Source organism: Cavia porcellus, unplaced genomic scaffold, assembly GCF_034190915.1.
Source record: "Cavia porcellus strain 051 isolate PalLab524CR breed Dunkin Hartley unplaced genomic scaffold, mCavPor4.1 scaffold_8, whole genome shotgun sequence".
Classification (NCBI taxonomy): domain Eukaryota; kingdom Metazoa; phylum Chordata; class Mammalia; order Rodentia; family Caviidae; genus Cavia; species Cavia porcellus.
In genome coordinates, this window is record NW_026947491.1 from 19,013,046 (window position 1) to 19,032,524 (window position 19,479).

At 42.1% G+C, this 19,479-nt stretch overlaps 1 protein-coding gene across 1 annotated transcript in view; it reads left to right on the forward strand.

The window, feature by feature from the left end:
* Window positions 1-406: 406 nt before the first annotated feature.
* LOC134470306 (immunoglobulin gamma-1 heavy chain-like) overlaps window positions 407-19,479 on the forward strand; it is a 37,283-nt gene continuing 18,210 nt past the window's right edge. The window contains exons 1-2 of the mRNA XM_063255561.1: window positions 407-544; window positions 648-974. Of these exons, the coding sequence (XP_063111631.1) occupies window positions 499-544; window positions 648-974 (373 nt within the window). The 5' untranslated portion in view covers window positions 407-498. The remainder of the gene's footprint in view (window positions 545-647; window positions 975-19,479) is intronic.

A 19,479-nucleotide genomic window follows, 5' to 3' on the forward strand; every position in this document is an offset into this window, starting at 1 on the left:
TGCCAAATGTCATGAAGCATGACTATTCTGTCTTGAATCTGCTCCACCAGCAGTTAAGAACTGTGGTATGGCTTGTTGGATTAAATGCATAGAAAGATTTATAAAATACAGTTCACAAATCATAGGCCATTATGCTCCTCAATCTATGCACATATGTGAAAACGTGAAATTACTAAATCCATTAATTATATCTATGTAAGAATAAGTAAAACAGATGAGGTTATATGTATATCACTGCACAGGCATAGGAAGAAATTGTGTGTTCTATAGAATTTAGGCTTTTCTAACCACCACTCAAAACTCTTTCATGTGCTTTGGACCCTTCCCACTATGAGGCTTCCTCTGAACTGACTATATAGCAAGAGGCTATGCAAATAGGGTCCCCCTGTTCTGATGAAAACCAGCCCAGACGTGATCCTGCAGCTCTGCAGAGGAGCACAGACCTGGAAGTCCAGGTGTTTCCACTCAGTGATCAGCACTGAGCACAGACAGCTCACCATGGAGTTTAAAATGTGCTGGATTTTCCTCCTTTTCATTTTAAAGGGTAATTGATGAAAAACAACTAATAATGTATGTGTGAATAGCCACGAGTGTGATAAAAAGAGGATATATGTAATTTTTCCTGAGCAGCATGTCTCTGTTTGCAGGTGTCCAAGCTGAGGTACAGCTCGTGGAATCTGGGGGAGGCTTGGTGCAGCCTGGAGGTTCCCTGAGACTCTCTTGCCTGGCCTCGGGATTCACCTTCAGTAACTCCTGGATGAGCTGGGTCCGCCAGGTTCCAGGGAAGGCCCTGGAGTGGCTCGCAAACATCAATGGTGATAGTAGTAATATAAAGTACGCAGACTCCGTGAAGGGCCGATTCACCATCTCCAGGGACAACGGCAAGAACACGCTGTATCTGCAGATGAGCGGCCTGAGAACTGAGGACACGGCCCTGTATTACTGTGCTGCAGACACAGTGAGAGAATGTCACTGTCAGCCCAGACACAAACCTCCTTGCAGGGGCACTTAAGTCAAGGAGGCGGAGCCGGGGATTTACCAACTGAGACCAGGCCTTGTCTCCTGAAACAGAGCAGAACAGGAAGCAGGGGATTGAGGGCTTCCTGTAGGCCTCTGGGGTTTCCTCTCAGCCTTAACTTCAGAAGGAGAGACTAGAGATACCCAGACTTCAGATGACTTAGGGGTATTCAAGAGACAACTATAATTTTTATTATTTATACATATTATTTTCTTGGTCTGTTTCATATGATTTTTCTAACAAGGGCAATAAAACCCAAAATATATTTTGAGAAGTTAAGTTTGTTTTGAATGTCACATAATGATTATCTAAAAATAAAATGTTTAGTTTTCCCCTCATAAAGAGCCATTGTCTATTGTAGTAGTAAATGTTTCACATTAGAAAATTAAATTATTCCAATATCTCTACACATGGTCTGAGACCTTGCAGGTCTTTCCTCTCTTTGGCACCTAAGGAGACTTGGTTGCCAGGCTCAGCCCAATCATGAGGAGCTCTGAGCTCAAGAGGAGGAAGAGGGGCAGCTGGAGTTTGCCATGAGCAGTGTTCTAAGACCTTGCTGAGCTTTTTCTGTTCATGTAAACTGCTCAGAATTTATTTAGGTTGCTTTGAAATTTGAAATTTTTAGGGCAAATTTCACCATTCTTTTACTTTAGTCTCTGTGTCTCTCTCTCTCTCTCTGCCTTTCTAATACAACTGCACACATTTCAAGCTATATATCAGTATATTAATAAATAATGTGTAAAATAAAATGCTTCTGTTTCATAACATCCATTTCTCTTTCCTTACCAGATTCTCCAGTTTCTACTTTATTCATTTTAAATTTATGTAATTTCATTCTTCATTCATTAGTCACATAACTTTTCATAAATTTTTATATCATAGCCAGATACAGCTCTATACTTAATAATATAATTATTGTTGTGACACTCTGTGAAACAAGTGTACACTGAAGAGAAGGAAGTTATTTGAAATCTGCACACATGCACCATTGTAGAAGGCAGAGCTGAGGTGATATCTGCACACATAGATGCCGCACATGTCCTTTGAACATGTCCATGGAAATCATCGTCGCTGTCACACTGGAAAACTAAATCAACTGCTCCTCCACACCCAGCTCTGCACCTCACCTGAGCAGTCATCATCCCTCCTATGTCCTGGTTTCACAAATGCGAGTTCCTCTCTCCTGTGTTGTCCCACGTGTATCTGTTGTTTTCAGGCCTGTTGAGATCACCTTCCAGAACATTACATATCCTGAGATGTAGCTGGGTCCACACTTTTGAACCTCCTGACTTTCATTTTCCTGGAGATCCCTGAATTCTCTAAAATTTGTGTTGTTTCACTCTGTTTCTTGTACTCTGTGTCACTGAGTCCCACTGTCATTTTCAAGTAAGGACAGTAGGACAGTGACTCAAGGAAGAGGTGAATATGTCCAATGAAGTTGCATCTCTATTTTGTTCCAATAGGGAAAGTCATGGGAAGCCATTCTTTCTATTTGCAAATATACAGAATTTTGTCCTGAAATTTCATTTTCTTATCATGGACCAATGAAAGAAATTAAATTGCAAGTTGAACAGTCACAAAGAAATTTAGTAATACAGTCAGATATGGAATCACTGATTGAGTCTTGTTTCAAGCAGAGGAGTTGGAAGCCCAGAGAAGAGAAATACTGAGGGAGAGATGATGACACTTGGAGAGTAGCAAGGTGAAAATGAGAGTTCCTTGGTGTCACACACCAACATAACACATCAAGAAGCTTCTGAAATATCAAGTTGAGGTACTAATATGATTCCTTAGAGCTGTGCACAAAGGAAAAAGTTATCAGTGATATATAGACATAGAGCCTTTCGTAGTGAGGAACTCAGGAAAGAACTTCTCCAGGAACCTATCTAACTTGTTGGAAATGAATTTCCCTAACTATGAACAACCACTAATTCACCAAGTGTGACTATAAGGAGTCAAAGTAGTCTACATGCGAAATAAACCAGAAGAATGCAAAGATCCCCAGAGAGGAGAACATGTCAGTGGGGAATTAACCACACATCCAGAAATTCCATGTGCAGGTTGTTGGGCCAGGATGATAAAGATCTAACCATGAGCACAGGGAATCTCCATAGTCAGGCACAGCAGTGTGATGAGCACAGATTATGGCTGATGGAGATCCAGGACCAGGTGCACCTGGAGCAGAACTCAGTGAAGCTATAGACAGCAGAGAAATCAGAGAAGAGGAAAGGGGATCCCTGTGCATCTTCTTCCTCCACTGCCTACCAGACTCTGTTCGGGGACCCAGAGCTTCAGGATCATCACCATCTTTATTCTTGGTGTACTTTGCAAATCTGTCTCCTCTTGGGGCTATTGGAACTTCCAGATGAACTTATGAGGGAGAGCAGAGTATACAACCAGGACACCCACATTCCCACACACATGGGAAAGACTGTGCACAGGTGAGACTCAGGTTTGGCTTTGTGTCCATGCCTGATCTCAGTCCTGGAGGCAGAATGGAAAGGGACATGTAGATGAAGACTGCCAGGATGTCACTCAGTTGTTCTTGGTGACAGGGTCCTGAAGAACCCAGGTGTCTATCATGGAGATGAACCAGAGCATCAGGCAGCTGCTTGCTGGAAAACCATATGATCAGACACCCCATCACCAGCATCAGTGGGGAATGCTACTGTCTGCCCATGTGTCCCTTCCAGGAATGCATTATACAGGTGGAGCTTCAGGCAATCATGAGTAGACACACAGCCTCTGGGCTCTGTCCTCTGCTGCATCCATTGCTATCATTCCTAGTAGTATCTGTAGCATGGGTCCTGATTTCTAGGCATGTGAATCTGCTGGACGCTAATCCCTAGGTTCAGGCAGGGTGTGGGGACTTACAGACTCCATCTCTTGCATATGAACTGGAGGCTACACTAAAGAGCCCATCTCCAGTGTATAAAATTAGGGTCCCCCTTGAGGTTCTCAGAACCCATGAAGCCCATGTTAGAACTGGATGACCTGGAGAGCCTTCCATGTAACACACCAAGAATGCTGCAGCTGCACTTCCCTGACCTGGAAGCTCTGTGTCCTGGAACCTTGATAGTGTATATAAGCAGTGGTTATAGCCATGGAGTCCATGCAATGACTCATGTGCTGGGTGTGATGATTCTCTGGGCTGCCTGTCCTCAAAATCTGCAGGTCCACGGTGGTCCAAGGACAAACACCTGAAATGTAGATCCTGCCTGCATCCATTCATTGCATCTGATCTTTACTAAGGGTAAAGTGAGTCTGAGGCCCAGGGTCAGAGAGATGCCTGAGTGCAGTTGAAGGAAAGGGGCAGAGGCATCATCCTCACACTACAGATATCATCTGTGCTACAGCCTTAAGGACAGGGTGATGGGTGGGAACTGAACCACTCTTGTTAGCAACAGCTGTCCCCTGGCTGGGGTCTCACAGATGGATCTAGAAGACCGGCTGCTCCTCACCCAGAGAATCTAGCCTTCCAGACACGGTCGCTGTACAGCCTCTGCAGATCTCTGTCAGGGAAGCTTCTGCTGAGGTTCACCCTCTCTCTTCAGGTATCCCTGCATGTAAGAGTGCTCCAAATGGGATTCCTACTCCAGGGGCATTCTGATGAGTTTTCAAGAGTGAAAAATGTTTAAATACCATTACAGCATTTTTGTAACTCATGCTTATAAAATTGTAGAAATATTTATGTTTTCACTTTGTGTTTGACATCTTCAGAAATCTAAATGCATTTTGTGGCAAAATACTCAATTATGAATTATATAATAATAATTGTTTCTGTATGAAATGACAAATTTGTAAATTCTGTTTATGCAGATAGGCCAGATTTGATGGGAATGTATATGAGGATATAAGCACACTTGAATAAAAACATTTCTTTGTTTAAATTGAGTCATTAAATTTCATATCTAACATACTCAGAAATCACTTTTCTTTGATTACAGTCACATCATGTGTTTTCATTCACTGTAGATAGTAGCTGGGGGTATTAAACTTATTGTAATCTTTTTTTCTTTGTCCTCTCTTCCACTGTCTGGTTCACTCCATGTATAGATCCCAATCTCTTTTGCAAAAGACTCATCTACCTGTTTGGATGATCTGTGTTTTATTTTTTAAATTATTTATATTTCGGTATTCCAGTGTAAGAGAAATTATGTGACATTTAAGTTCTTTTGTGGTTTATTTCCCCTAGTATTATGGTGTCACAGTGCATTCATTTTCCTTGAAATGTATTGATTTTCTCCTTATTAGCACAGTGATACTACATTGTATATAAATACTGTGTTAACTTTACCTACTCATTTTAGTGGTGTCTGGCCACTTCCAGCATGTAGCCAATCCAAATTGTGCTGCTGCACGGGTATGCATGCATCACGGGGGTGTTACCGCTTTCACTATTGGAGGAAAATGAGTAAAAGGGGAATGATTTGATCAAATCTAATGTTTAGTTTCACAATTTTAGGTGTCTTCATACTGATTTGCACAGGAGTTGCACTAGTTACATTTCTCTTGACAATGTAGAAGATGTCTTTTGACCCAAAGCCTCACCACCATTTTTTCTTTAATTCCTGATGTTAACTGTCCCTTCTGCAGAAATATGAAACCTCAGAGTTGTTTGAATTTGAATTTATCTAATGGCATAGATATTGAACATTTTTTTCATGTCCTGATTGGTTATTTGTTTCATTTTGGAAGAGTTAAAGCCAGTATACCGAAATATCATAGTTGGGACTCATGCTAACAACTTTGGTATGTTAATGTTCTCATCTAAGTGAAAAGGTGATTAAAGGAAAAAATAGTAAAACAAACTTTTAGAAGAACATGAATTTCAAGTGTGTTCTATACTCCAAAAGGGTAGAATGTAATAGAATAAGATAATCATGCTACCTTCAACCTAAAAGTTTTTCAGTCTTTTTGAGACAGGGCATCACTCTCCATCACTCTCTGGTTTAGGTGGTCTTGGGCCCACTTTGTAGCCTAGGCTAATCTTGATTTTCCAAGAATCCTTGCACCTCAGCCTTCTGAATGAAGAATCTCTCTTGGAATTGCTCAGTAAGCCATTAAGTTATGTGAGGAGGATTGTAGGGCCTCACAGACAGGCTGATTTTATAGCCTATGATGTCACATCTTATAGGATATTGTTTCTCATTCTATGTACACATCTGAAATCCTGTGAAGTTACCAAATTCACTAATTTCATTTTGTTAAGAATAAAAATACAGATGAGGTTACACATAGGAATGAACCATGTGTTCTGTATATGAGGGATATTACAAATTTCAAAACACTCTCATGTGCTTTGAACCTTTCCTTCTCTTAGGCTTCCAGAATAGAAGTGGCCATATGTACAGTGGGCCAGGCAAATAGGGCCTCCCTGTGCTGATGTAAACCAGCCCAGCCCTTACCGTGCAGCTCTGCAGAGGAGCTCAGCCCTGCATGCCAAGCTGTTCCCACTTGGTTTTTAACACTGAGCTTAGATGGCTCACCATGGAGCTGGCATTCAGTTGGGTTTTGTTTCTTGCTATTTTAAAATTTAATTCATGAAAAATAATAAATACTGAATGAGTGAGTGTCATGAGTGGAATATACAGTGGACAGGTGTGACAGTCTCCTGAGCAGGTTGTCTCTGTGTTTGCAGGTGTCCAGGGTGAGGCGCAGCTGGTAGAGGTGGGGGAGCTTGGTGTGGCCTAGAGGGTCTCTGGGACTCTTGTGCATGGCCCTGGGATTCACTTTCAGTAACTGGATGGACTCGCTCCAGGGAAGGGCTGGATTGGATTTCAAGGATTAGCTATGATGGTTGTAGCACAAGCTACACAGATGCCATGAAGGGGCAATTTACTGTCTCTAGGGACAGTGGCAAGAATATGCTATATCTGCAAAAGAGCAGCCTGAGACCCAAGGCCTCGGTTGTGTATTACTCTGCTCAGTGAGGGAAGCCATGGTGGGAGTCATAAACTTCTCTAGAGGGGCGCTTAGGACCCGCAGGGGGCACGCAAGACACACAGCACAGAATCTACCTCAAGAGGACATTTATTTTACCATTTTACTATTTTAGATTGGCATTATGATATTTTTAAAAATGATACTATGGGATAATAGAAACAGCAAAAAAGCAAATTTTAAAAACCCATGCCACATAAAATGCCAATTAAATCCCAGAATATTTGATTCATTTTCTAACTAAATCCTGGAAAAGACAAGAAATCCAGTTTATCAAAATAGTGTACTACAGTTTGCTATTGTCCATTATTCAAACTCTGTATTTTAAATATAGTATGTTTTCCTCAAAGAGGAGAAAATATTTTTCACTGTTTTGTAATACACCATAAAACAAGATAGTAAAACACAGTATAAACTTGTAAAAATGCCTATAAATACATCATCTTATATGTTTTTCCCAGATAATATGTTGGACAAATGGACAAAAATATTTGCCAGATATATTATGTACAAGATACTTTTCCTCTTACAATGAAAAATCACGTAATGCTGTCTGAAAAGGGTCTTAAAATTACTCTAATAAAAATTTAATTCAATAAAAACCATGATATTAAGTAACACGGCATTAGGAGATTTCAATAATTATCAGTTTTCCAGTTGATCCAAACTTCTGTCAAATAATTGTTCTAAAGAATGTTCTAAATATGATAAATGTCACTCATTAATATTTTATTTTCTTTCCCATAAAATGTCATTTACAAACATCTAAAATGTCTGTGTATAACAAAGTTGAGATTACACTGAATCATATGTTTGTATCATTTTTATCACCTCAAATGTTTCAATTCTGCTGATTTATTCAATGAAACACATAGCATAAAAATCAAAATATTCCTGTGTTTTCAGCTGTCCAGTGTGAGGTGCAGCTGGTTCAGTCAGGAGGGCAGGCTTGGTGTAGCTGGGGGCTACTCTGAGACTCCCATTAGTCTCTGGACTAACCTTCTGTGACTGCTGCAATGAACTTGGCCTCCAAGTTCCAGGGAAGGGGCTACCAGCACTCACTGTGATGGTGACACACACTGTGACACCCTGTAAAGGGCTGATTCACCATCACCAGAGACAGTGCCAAGGGCCCACTGCATCTACAGATGAGCAGCCACAGGTCCCAGAACACAGCCATATGTTACCATGCAAAAGACACAGTGAGCCCGGACACAAATCTTCCTACAGGATACCCGCACCTTTGTCATTTTGAGATAGGGTTTCAGGCTGGTCTTGAACTCACTTGGTAGACCAGGCTGGCCTTAAACTCACAGCAATCCTATCACCTCAGGCTGCTGAGTGCTGACCTTACAAGCTCATGGAAACATTCCAATTTCTTGATCGCTTTTCTAGGGGTACACACCACATACTCAGTTTGATCAAGGATGTGTTTACCACCAGTGTCCCAAATCCATAAAATCCATTCCCATACTTGCTCATCAGGCCTTTGCTTATAAGAAATAGGAAACTAAGATGCTCTTTGGGAGAATAGTAGACCTCTTCATGGCTCACACTGCACCACTGCCCTTTCCAAGTCTTTTGGGATTCGAAACTGGTTATAGGCCTAAATGCCCAAGTGGATGTTGAGTGGGGCACCTGAGGAGTATCATCATTATATTCTTGGTAACAGAGCATTAGTTTCCTCAGATAAAAGAGGGAAGGCCAACATCACACAGCATTTGTGTGGAAATAACTTGGGCCCTGTGAGGAGGGAAATTTCTTCACATGGCCAGAAAATCTCACTAGAGTTCAAGAGTTTAGTATCCTCCACTTCATCAGGGTACTCACAAATATCTCCATCCCAGTATGCAGAATCTCTTTATTTCCCTTTCAGCATCTTCACTTTTACTTGAAATGTTTTTTAAGGCTGAGCATTAGAGTGATAGTTTATGGTACAGTCACAATTTATAAGGAAATAAATTTAATATAGGACACATAATTTATAGGATTACTTTATATTATTCACCCAACGAGTAAAATTCAGAAGTGAGGAGGAGATCTTTCCACACACCAGAGACCCAAGGAATACAGCTGAGGACCAGGAACTCATGGCAATGTCCACCACAACACAGCTGGAGGTTAGGTGCCCATGACAATGTCTCATGCAATTCTGTGTCAAGGACCTGCACCAGGAAGGCCCAACGGTCAGTGGTGGAAGCTAGAAGACTGCACCAGCAGGATGAGGGATCTGAGCTAGCAGGCTGGGGCACCTGGCCTGGATCCAAGAAGCCATGCTCAAAATAACTGTTTGAGCTCCAACCAAGAAGAGCAACAGCCGTCCTCTGTGACCAACAGGACCCAGTCTCTTCTGACAACAGAATAGCTTAGATTCTTTCAGAAAAACCACCATGACAACCTCCTCCAAGAGAATTAGTAACAAACCAGCTTTCCCTCCACTTCAGCTTTTATGCTGCTGGCAACAATCCTCAGGTGGGACTTAACACCCAAGCCATTCCAAGTTCAGCCAGATGTCACAGCTGACAACAGTTAATTCACTGCTATGTATACTAGGGAATAAAATTATCATGACTATTATGGTTTGAAAGGACAAATAAAAGCTATTAGAAGTGCCTTTGGACAAATAGTAAACCCAAACTAGTATTGCATTCCTGTTGGGATTAAGGGATTGACATGCCTCCATCCAACTTTTAAAAGATGCAGCACTGCTGGGTCCCACCACATCTCTATTTCAATCTATTTGGCCTGTGCAGAGGTTTGATTGGTCTTGGGGAATGGCAGTTTTCTTAGTTACTTTATGCTCATTGCTGAGACAAAATACCTGAAGTCCAAAGTTGGGAAAGGAAAGGTTGATTTCTTACCATTTTTGGAGGTTTCAGTCCACACTCAGTTGACTCTAAGGCAGGCAGGCATGGCTGGGCTACATGGTGGCTGCAAATAGCAAACAGGAACTGCAAATAGCAAAGAGCAAGACACACTTTCTTCCTGCCATTACATCACATCCTGGCTCCACCCCTATGTAGGTGGAGCACTGACACCATTAATCTTAGCACTAGACAATGAACTAATCACAAAGGCACAATTCAAACTCATGAGGCCTGGGGAAACAGACATAAACCATGACATTTAACCCCTGGACCCCAGGACTCATGTGCATCCTTTATATAAAAGACATTTAGTCGACCTCCAAGAGTTGCCAAAGTCTTAACAGCTTCAGCATTGCTAAAAAGTCCAAGTCCAAAGTCTCCTCTAAGATCTATGGCAAATTCTTAAATATAACCCCCAGTACAAACGAAACAAGGTAAACATTGCTGAAATGCAAAGGCACAAGATAAAGATTACCATTCCAAAAGTTACAAACAGGCGAATATAAAGTATTGGAAACAAAGCAAGTCCAACATCCAGCAGGGCAAACATTAAGTCCTCCAGTTCTACACTCAGCATCTGAAGCAATCTGGTTGCAAGCTCCAAAAGGCTTGGGTGATTTCACCCTCAGGGCACATCTGGCAATTTCAACTCACACAGTTTTTTTCTTAAATCTGTCTGCTTGCTTTTTGCAGCTTCCCTTGGATCATCCACATTCCTGGGTTTTCTAAACTTCTGGGGTCTCCACTGCACCTTTGCCTTCACACTTACATCTTCACAAATTGCCCACTCAGAGGCAAACTGCTTGGCCTCCCAGGTCCTTTGCAATCGACGTGGAAGCCATATTGCCCTCAGAATTCATGCATTTTCCTTGCACCTAAAATCAGCACCTTGTAGATGCCACCAAGGGTTGCTGCTAGCTGAAGCAGTATCCAGGCTTTTCTCTCTCTTGGCTGTCAGGGTCAGTTGCCTGGATCGCAGGGCTCTGTTTGCCTCATTGTGAGAAAAGCTTCTCTACATTGTCACCATTCTGGAACCTCACATGGCCTCTGTCACCATTCTGGAGCATGGCACTCTGTAGCTATTTTATCTGAGCAAATTATTTTACCTTTGCCCTGAGGCTGAAAAGTGTGGGGACCCACCTCCTGGGATGCCCTGGGGCCATCTTTCTTATCTCTGTGTTTCTCTTCAGGAATCAAAATCTCAACTCTGTCTTTACAATCCACAGCCTTCCTGGAATTTTCCTTCTGGTCAAACTCACAGTGTTGTGAATTATCTTGCTGGGCTCTTTGCTCTTGATTTGAAACATATAGCTGGCTGAAAGTCCCCAACAATAGCCATGCCAAAGCCTCAAAGTTTGATTGCTTTTTAATTTCTTTTTCAAGATTAATCACTTCATTGCCCTTTGTCTCATTCTCAGTCAAAGTCTCTGGGCAGGAGAGAAATGCAGAAAAACTTTCTGCGAAGCCATAACACACATCATGTGGAGTCCAACAACCAATGCAGTCCTTTGCAGCAGAAACCTCCCAAGCCTGGTCTTTACCATTAGGCTCTCTATCATCAGCCTTCTGGTCTCCTGACCTCTGACCAGAATCTCCTCTACAGAACAGCCTAAGCTGCTCCAGCTCAATGCATCCAGGTGACATGTCCGAAATTTTCCAAGTTCTGTCCACAAGCCATTTCCAAAGCCTCTCAAAAAACATGGTCAGATATAGTCACAGCAAATGACTCCACTCCTCGGTACCAAATTTCTGTCTCAGTTACTTTATGCTCATTGCTGAGACAAAATACCTGAAGCCTAAAGTTGGGAAAGGGAAGGTTTATTTCTTACAGTTTTTGGAGATTTCAGTCCTCACTCAGTTGACTCCAAGGCAGGCGGGCATGGCTGGGCTTCATGGCAGCTGCAAACAGCAAACAAGAACTGGCAAAGAGCAAGACACATCTTCTTCCTGCCATTACATCACATCCTGGCTCCACCCTTACGGAGCACTGACACCATTAATCTAAGCACTAGACAATGAACAAATCACAAATGCACAATTAAAATTCATGGGACCTGGGGGACACAGACATAAACCATGACAGTAGTGAATGATCATGAATTCAATCAAGTAGCCACTCCAATTTCACTAGTGAGCTGTCATGGTTTATGTAAGAAATCAACCTTTCCTTTCCCAAGCTGGGCTTCAGGTATTTTGTCTCAGCAATGAGTAAAAAGTAACTAAGGCATGAGCAGATGTGGTTTCTTTGATGATGAGGTTTGTTATGGTTTTTTGATCTCTTCACAAGTGGGATGGAGCCATTGGGGTGACACATGTGTTCCTCACCATAGGCACAGGAAAAATATCAGCTTTCAGATGGCAAGATCAGCAGTCTAAGACCTGCAGTGTCCTGCCTCAGTGCTATATTAAATCACCATTCCTGGATTACAAGTGACTCCCCAGGGATCTTGCTCACCTTTCTCACCCACAAGGTGTCTCTCTGGTCTCTTTCACTGATAATATCATGTCCTTTGCACAAAAGGAGCCAGATTTGGGAACCACTCTGGGCTTGGCAGTAGAGCTTGTGCAAGCCAGATTATGGAACATGAATCCAACTAAAATTCAAGGTCACTGCAACTCATAGCAAAAACAGATACATACCACCGAGTGGGCCTATTTGGACTCTGGCACCAACACAACCTCACTTAATGGTTTTGGTCTAGCAGTTTACTAAATGATTCAGAAATGTGCTGCTTTGAATGCAAAGAGACCTTGGAGGAGAACAAGCTCTGCAAGAGCTCCACACTTCTACGTAAAGTGTCCTGCCACTGGATCATATAATCTGGCAGACGGAATGTAATTTGGGGTGTCAGTGACAGATAGGATGTTGTTTCATTTCTCAGGCAGGGTACCATGAGTAATTACCTGGATGTCACTAATGCACTAAGTCATATACATGGAAATGCACAGAAACAGCTCATCATTGTCATACTGTAACTATAAAGCACCGCCATACTGTTCTGTATGTGCTTTCACCCTGGTAACCTCTTTGCTGTGTTAACCTTTGTTCCCCTTGCAAAGGAGAATGGTCAGTCAACCTTGAGTTATCCATATTCCTTTTGACCTTTGTCCCACTTTTTTGAAAGATAGTTGATCCTAAAATTAGTAGACAAAGGGCTTTAAATTCTTATAAAGAAGAAAATGGCTGACCACCAACTGTGAAACTTCTCTGCCATCAAGCAAAGGGAAACAAGGTTTTCATCATTCCTTATCTGACCAAGGACTGTATATTCCTGCAAAACTTCTCTGTCTTCAAGCAAAGGAAATCAAAGGTCTTCTTCATTGTTCTTTCTATGGAAGTATGTCAAAATTTTAAGCCAGTAACAAAGCTTTGCAAACTCCAGCTGGACTGTGTTGCTGGTGCCAGGATAAATAAAAGCACTCCTTTTACTTTAAAAAGAAGTCTTGCCTCATTTTTTGAACAACATTTTGGGGTCTCATTTCGGGGATACAACAATAATGAAATGGAAGTGGTACACACATGATCAAGATAGGGCAGGACCACTGCGCATATGCAAGGTATGTGAAGAAGCTGCCCAAATCTCCGGGGGTTCCTAGACCTACTATGCAGCCTTTAGTTTAGCACCATGCTCCTATGGCCTCCTGGAAGGTAACTTATGGTCAGCTGCAGAGTAAGAGAAAATTGTGACCTGGCTTATAGGGAATTCTGTGCATATTTCACGAACCACATACACACAGAGACAGCTGCAGAATTTCAGCTCCCTTTCATGATGTCTTTGATGTTCTGTAGTGAAGAGAAAGTATCACAATGGACAGAACTTTGGGCAGTGAACTTGGTTATACATTTGGCCTAGAATAAACATGGCCAGATTTGTGGCCCTATGCTGATTTCTGGGCTGCAGTCAATAGTTTCTATAGTGAGTTCAAGGACATTCTAAACTGCATAGTGATACCCGTCTCACAAATTAAATCAACCTTCTGTCCTCCTCCTCCTTCTCTTCATTATCATCATCATGCGGATAGGATGACTTATTCTTTGGACAGCAGTTAATTTTATTAGTCCCCCCTCTCAGTGCCTGATTGCCTCATGAAAAAAATGTCTATGGTGGCAGGGATGGAGTTCATGAGTATTAGACACATTTTGGAAATACTGCCTTGAAAAAATTTTTCATTTGTTTCATGGTCAGCTTTAATTCAGCTAAATTTTCTGGATGCTGAAAATTCCTGAAGCATTTCTATTGCTTTTGTGAGCAGTTACAGTTTTTGACTGGGTTTTGGTGTTTGTTTTGTTTTGTTTTAGCTTCCTTCTTCAAAGACCTGGGCAGCCTTGATCCCCATAGTCAGGAGTGCTAAGGTCATTGGAAGGGTGGACCAACAGATGTTTTGTGACATTGCTTTTTCTACTGTCTGTGAATAGCAAATAAAGATTTTTAAACCTCTATAATGTGAAATTGTTTCTTACAACTTTTAAACTCTAAACTTCTGTAGTTATTTATTTCCCCTTCTCGTTGGAGTCAAAGACAAAGTATTCACGTTAATTACAGGTATAGCTGGCTGTCTCAAATCTGGTGGCTCAAGTTTTATTTTCTGATTGTAAATATGCAAAGTCTCCTCTGTACAACCTGAAGGTACAGAATGTTCAGAATCTGAACATGAGTGATGGCCACTTCTGCCTGTGAGTCTTCCTCCAACCCATCAGGGTCTCCTGACAATGACCTCCAACAAACTCTGCAAATTTTAGTAGGGTTCTCCTTGCTTGATTCAGCTGGTGTTGGCCGATCAGGGCACACATGGCATCACAGCACAGTTCCTGGGTCCCTTCTGGGAAGCCCAATATCTCTGGAGCCTCTTTTCCCCAACTGTTATTAGGTGAAACAACTACAGAAAGGTTTTTTTCCCCTCCTCACACAGTCTTATTGGGAGCCTCAGAAGAGATTTCTGAACACTGCTGAGCATGCATCATAGCATTCCAAATGTTATAGAATTCCTGTTTTATTTAAACATGGCGAAGTTTCAGATATATCAGAGGAGGGAAATATCTGGAAGGGTTGGCAAAGTAATTGGGCTGAGAGCAAGTCTGGGTCAGGTAAAACTGGATTAAAGATTAAAAATAAAGATACACTCAGGAGAGGAGGAGTCTGGTGTAAAGAGGAGCAATGCCTATTCAAGCTGTTCTTGTTTTAAAGTGTGTTTTAGAACACTTTAATACGGGTTGATGTAGGCTGCACTGAGGAGCAGAGTGTGCCTACTCAAAACAATGAGGCCAAGAGTGGTCTTTTGCAGATGCAATGACAGCACCTGTTACATGAAAATACTTTACAGGTCTGGTTTGATTCTTCCCAAGTCTGTATGTGTCTTTACCCAGGGTGTGCTCCATGGTAATTTGTCTCTGCTAGCCTTGAATCCCGGGCCCAGGAATCCAGTGGTGGAACTTGGAAAGGTACCAATTACAGCTACTGTTAGTGACCTACAAGCAAATTTTCTTCTCTCTGTTCCTACAAATGTGTGTGTAAGAGTTTTGCCCCAGACAGGACACTGTAGCTAGTGAACCCTGGAAGGTGGAACCAAGGAGCTCTTATCTCCCCCATCCCTAAAAATTTACCTGTGACTCCATCTTCCCAGCCCATAGAAATTTATCTATGGCACCAAACAAAGACCAATGGGCTACTCATGCATCCCTAATGCCCCCCTTAGTTTCCACCCAAAACCGAGGCTACTTATATACCCCTCATGACATGTGTTCACGAGAGAAAGCCAGACTCCAGCAGTCTGGGTGGGGGTGTTTTGGTTTTCTCTCACCATCTTTTCATAATAAAGGCCCTTTTGTTTTATACTTCTCATCTTTTGTATATAAACTTATCAGTGTGCACTTCTGGCCTAGATATCTTAGTTTCAAAGGAGTGGGGAGGCTGGTACCATGCAACACAATGATGATTTAACAGGTCCAGAAGCTGGGGATTTGCCTTGGTTGTTTTGAGCCCCTCCTGCCTCATTCCTCTTAAGCTTAAAAGGGACCTGTAGTGGGTCACGGGAGATTGATTTAAGCTATCTAAGGGAAATTGGACTGTTACTCCATAGTGTAGCCAAACAAAAATATATGTGGAGCACAAACATTTCTTAGGACATTTCCTTAACATACCCTTATATTGAGGTCAATGACAAAAGACAATCAGAGGGTGATGGGTCCTACGGAGCACAGACCAGGGCCTAGGAGCAGGTACAGAGCAGCAAGCAGAGGACTGAATGTTTTCTGTTGGCCTCTGGGGTTTCCTCAGTGTGTCAACATCACATAACAGGAAGGGACTTGAAATACGCAGGCTTTAGATGACTTACGAAGTATTCATGATACAAGTACTTAAGAAAAGTCATATGAAAGAGATTAAAAATATATGTGTGTTTGTATACATATTTTTAATGTGTTTCATATGATTTTTCTTAAGTTGCCAGTAAAACACAAAGTACATTTTGAGAATCTAAGTTTTTTTGAATGTCACATGATCGTTAACTAAATCTACACACTAGGGTATAGTGAGGTATCAGGAAGAGGCACAACACACTGTTTACATTGTTCATTTTTTTAGGAAATTGAGAAGAAGTCATTCGAGATAGATATAGGATGCACTCAAGAGTGGAGTGTGGGTACCATAAGAAATGAGGCACTGTAATGGACATTTGAAGATGCACTTTGTAGTGCTTGATTGATTGTGTCAGCTTGAGACATTTAGAAGCTTAACTAAATGGATTTAGAAATTCTCCACCCAAGGCTGTAAAAGAAGACCCATCCTAGGGTATCTGATTGTATCATGTAAAGGTATAAAAGAGAAAGAGGAAGTATGAATGCATTCCATTCTTGGGAGAGGCTCCAGTCTTCACCTTTGGTTTGGATCTCATCTCCTGGCTTCCAGCATAGATTCTTCAGCTTTCCAGCATAGACTCTTCATCCTTTCATCACAGAGCCTCCGGCCTTCTGTCACAGACCCATCAGCCTGCTGGTGTGGACTTGCACAAGACACTAGGGTAAACTCCAGACTTTGGGTTGAATCTTGAGCCTCCAGTGCATAGACACCCTCTGCAGGTTTCCTCATTGGACTCTGTGGCTGACTATCATAAGCCAATCCTGTTGTTTCTGCATATGGTGTGTTATATCTGTTCTCTCTAGTAAAACCTTGGCCAGTATAGATTTTGGTACTGAGACTGGGGTGGTTCTAGAGAAACAGAATTATAACAATGGCATTCTTTAATGGCGTTAGAGGTTCCTGGAGTTGGTGCAATTTGGTTCCTGCAATTTGGTAAGACCTGAAGACACCAAGGTCTCTGCTTCTATTTCTGTGGAATACACTTACAATCCTTTTCATGAATTGTTTAAACTAATACATCTAATAGATCCATTTGATCACCCTAAGTCACCAATTGTGAGATGATAGAAATTGAGTGACTCTATACAAAACAATTTTGAATATCTTTGGCGAAGTAGACAATATAATGATGCTGGAAAGTTGGTCTTAGCCTCTTTGGACAAACTAATGAGGGAAAAATGATATCTCCAAAAACAGATAAGAAATTTAAAAGTTTCTCAGTGTGTCATAAGTGAAAATCTCCTCACTTTTAGCAGCAAGGCTGAGATTGCAGAAACCCAAACAGAGTCCCTCATAATTCAATTGGCTGAACTATAATGTAAATTTAATGCTCAGCATGGAAGAATATCAGAAGCAAAGGTGAGGGCACTGGTTGGAAAAGAATGAGACCCCATGAATTGGGATTGAGAGTTATAGGAGGATTCTGAGGAAACTGAAGATACTGAATTTCTGGATGCTAATGAAGGTATTTTTCCTGAGGGACAGATTTCCCAACCTGAAGGGGCAGAGAACCGGCAGCTGCACTGCCCTGACCTGGAATATCCTTTCTCCTGGAGCCTTGATAATTTACATAAGCAGTGGTTGCAGCCATGGAGTCCATGAAATGATCCATGTGCCAGGTGTGATGACTCTCTGGGCTGCCCGGCCTCAACACCTGCAGGTCCATGGTGTTCCAAGGACAAACACTTGCAGTGTACACCCTGCCTGCATCCTTTCATTGCATTTAATCTGTGCTCAGTATAAAGTGAGTCTCAGGCCCAGAGTCAAGATTTGTGAGTGCAGGTGGAGGGCAGGAGCCGGGGTGTCACCCTCACACTGAAGACATCATCTGCGCTGCAGCCTCAAGGGAAGATTGATGAGTGGGAAACTGAGTCATTCTTATTACCAACAGCTATCCCCTGGTTGGTATCTGAAAAAGGGTCTTAGAATATAGGCTGCTCCTCACCCAGAGAATCTAGACTCCCAGGCAGGGTGGCTATCAATCCTTCTGCAGAACACAGTAAGGGAAGCCTCTCCTGAGTTTCAACCTGTCTGTTCTGGTTTCCTTGAAGAAATCAGAGGATTAAAAAGGGAATTAAGTACATATTAGTATCAATATAAAAACAGATGAGATTCACATAGGAATGAACCATGTTTTCTGTATATTAGGGATGTTACAAAACAAATTCCAAAACACTGTCATGTGCTTTGAATCCTCCTTTAACTGAGCCTTCGAGAATAAAAATGGCCATATATACAGAAGGCCATGCAAATGGGGCTTCCCTGTGCTAATGAAAACCAGCCCAGCCCCTCACACTAGGCTCTGCAGAGGAGCTCAGCCCTGGATGCCCAGCTGTTTCCACTTGGTGATTATCAATGAGCACAGATGGCCCACCATGGAGCTGATGCTGAGCTGGGTTTTGTTTCTTGGTATTTTAAACTGTAATTTATGAAAAAAAAAAAAAACAATAAGTAGCAAAAGAATGAGTGGTACGAGTAAACAATGGACATAAATGACAGTTTCCTGAGAAGAATGTATCTCTGTTTTCAGGTGTCCAGGCAGAGATGCAGCTAGTAGAGTCCGGGGGAGGCTTGGTGCAGCCCTGGGGGTTCCTGAGACTCTCCTAGGTGACCTTAAGATTCACGTTTAGCAACTAAGCCACTCACTGGATCCTCCGGGATTCAGGGAAAGGGCTGGAGTGGATCTCATACATCAGTGGCAGTATTGGTATCAATACTACGCAGCCTCCATGAAGGGCCGATTCACCATGTCCAGGTAAAACGGCAAGAACATGCTGAATATTCAGATGAGCAGCCTGAGAGCTGAGGACATGACCTTATAATTACTGTGCCAGAAACACAGTGAGGGAAACCTCTGTGAACCCAGACAAAAATCTCTGTGAAGGGGTGCTTAGGAGCAGCAGAGGGCGCTCGGGAAACACGGAACACAGAGTCTGTCCCAAGAGCAAAGATACTGAAGCATTTTATTGTTTCAGTTGGGCTTCCTGACATTTAAAAAAAAATTAATAGTATGGGGTAATAGAAAGAGCAAATAAATAAAAGAATTAAAATCCAAACTATATAAAATGTCACATAAAACACAAAATAATTAATTTGTTGTCTAATTAAAAAACCCCAAAAAGTTAGTTTTCCGTACAGTAAAGCACTGTGACAAAACTGGAAAATCCTAGTGTCATTCACAAGCGGCTGCTGGAGTGGGGCCAGCGGACTGGAGCCTGTCCCTGCAATCAGGGCCATCTGCGGGATGTGGGGAAGAGGGCCAGGTCTCACCAGGAAGCCATCCACATTGAAACTT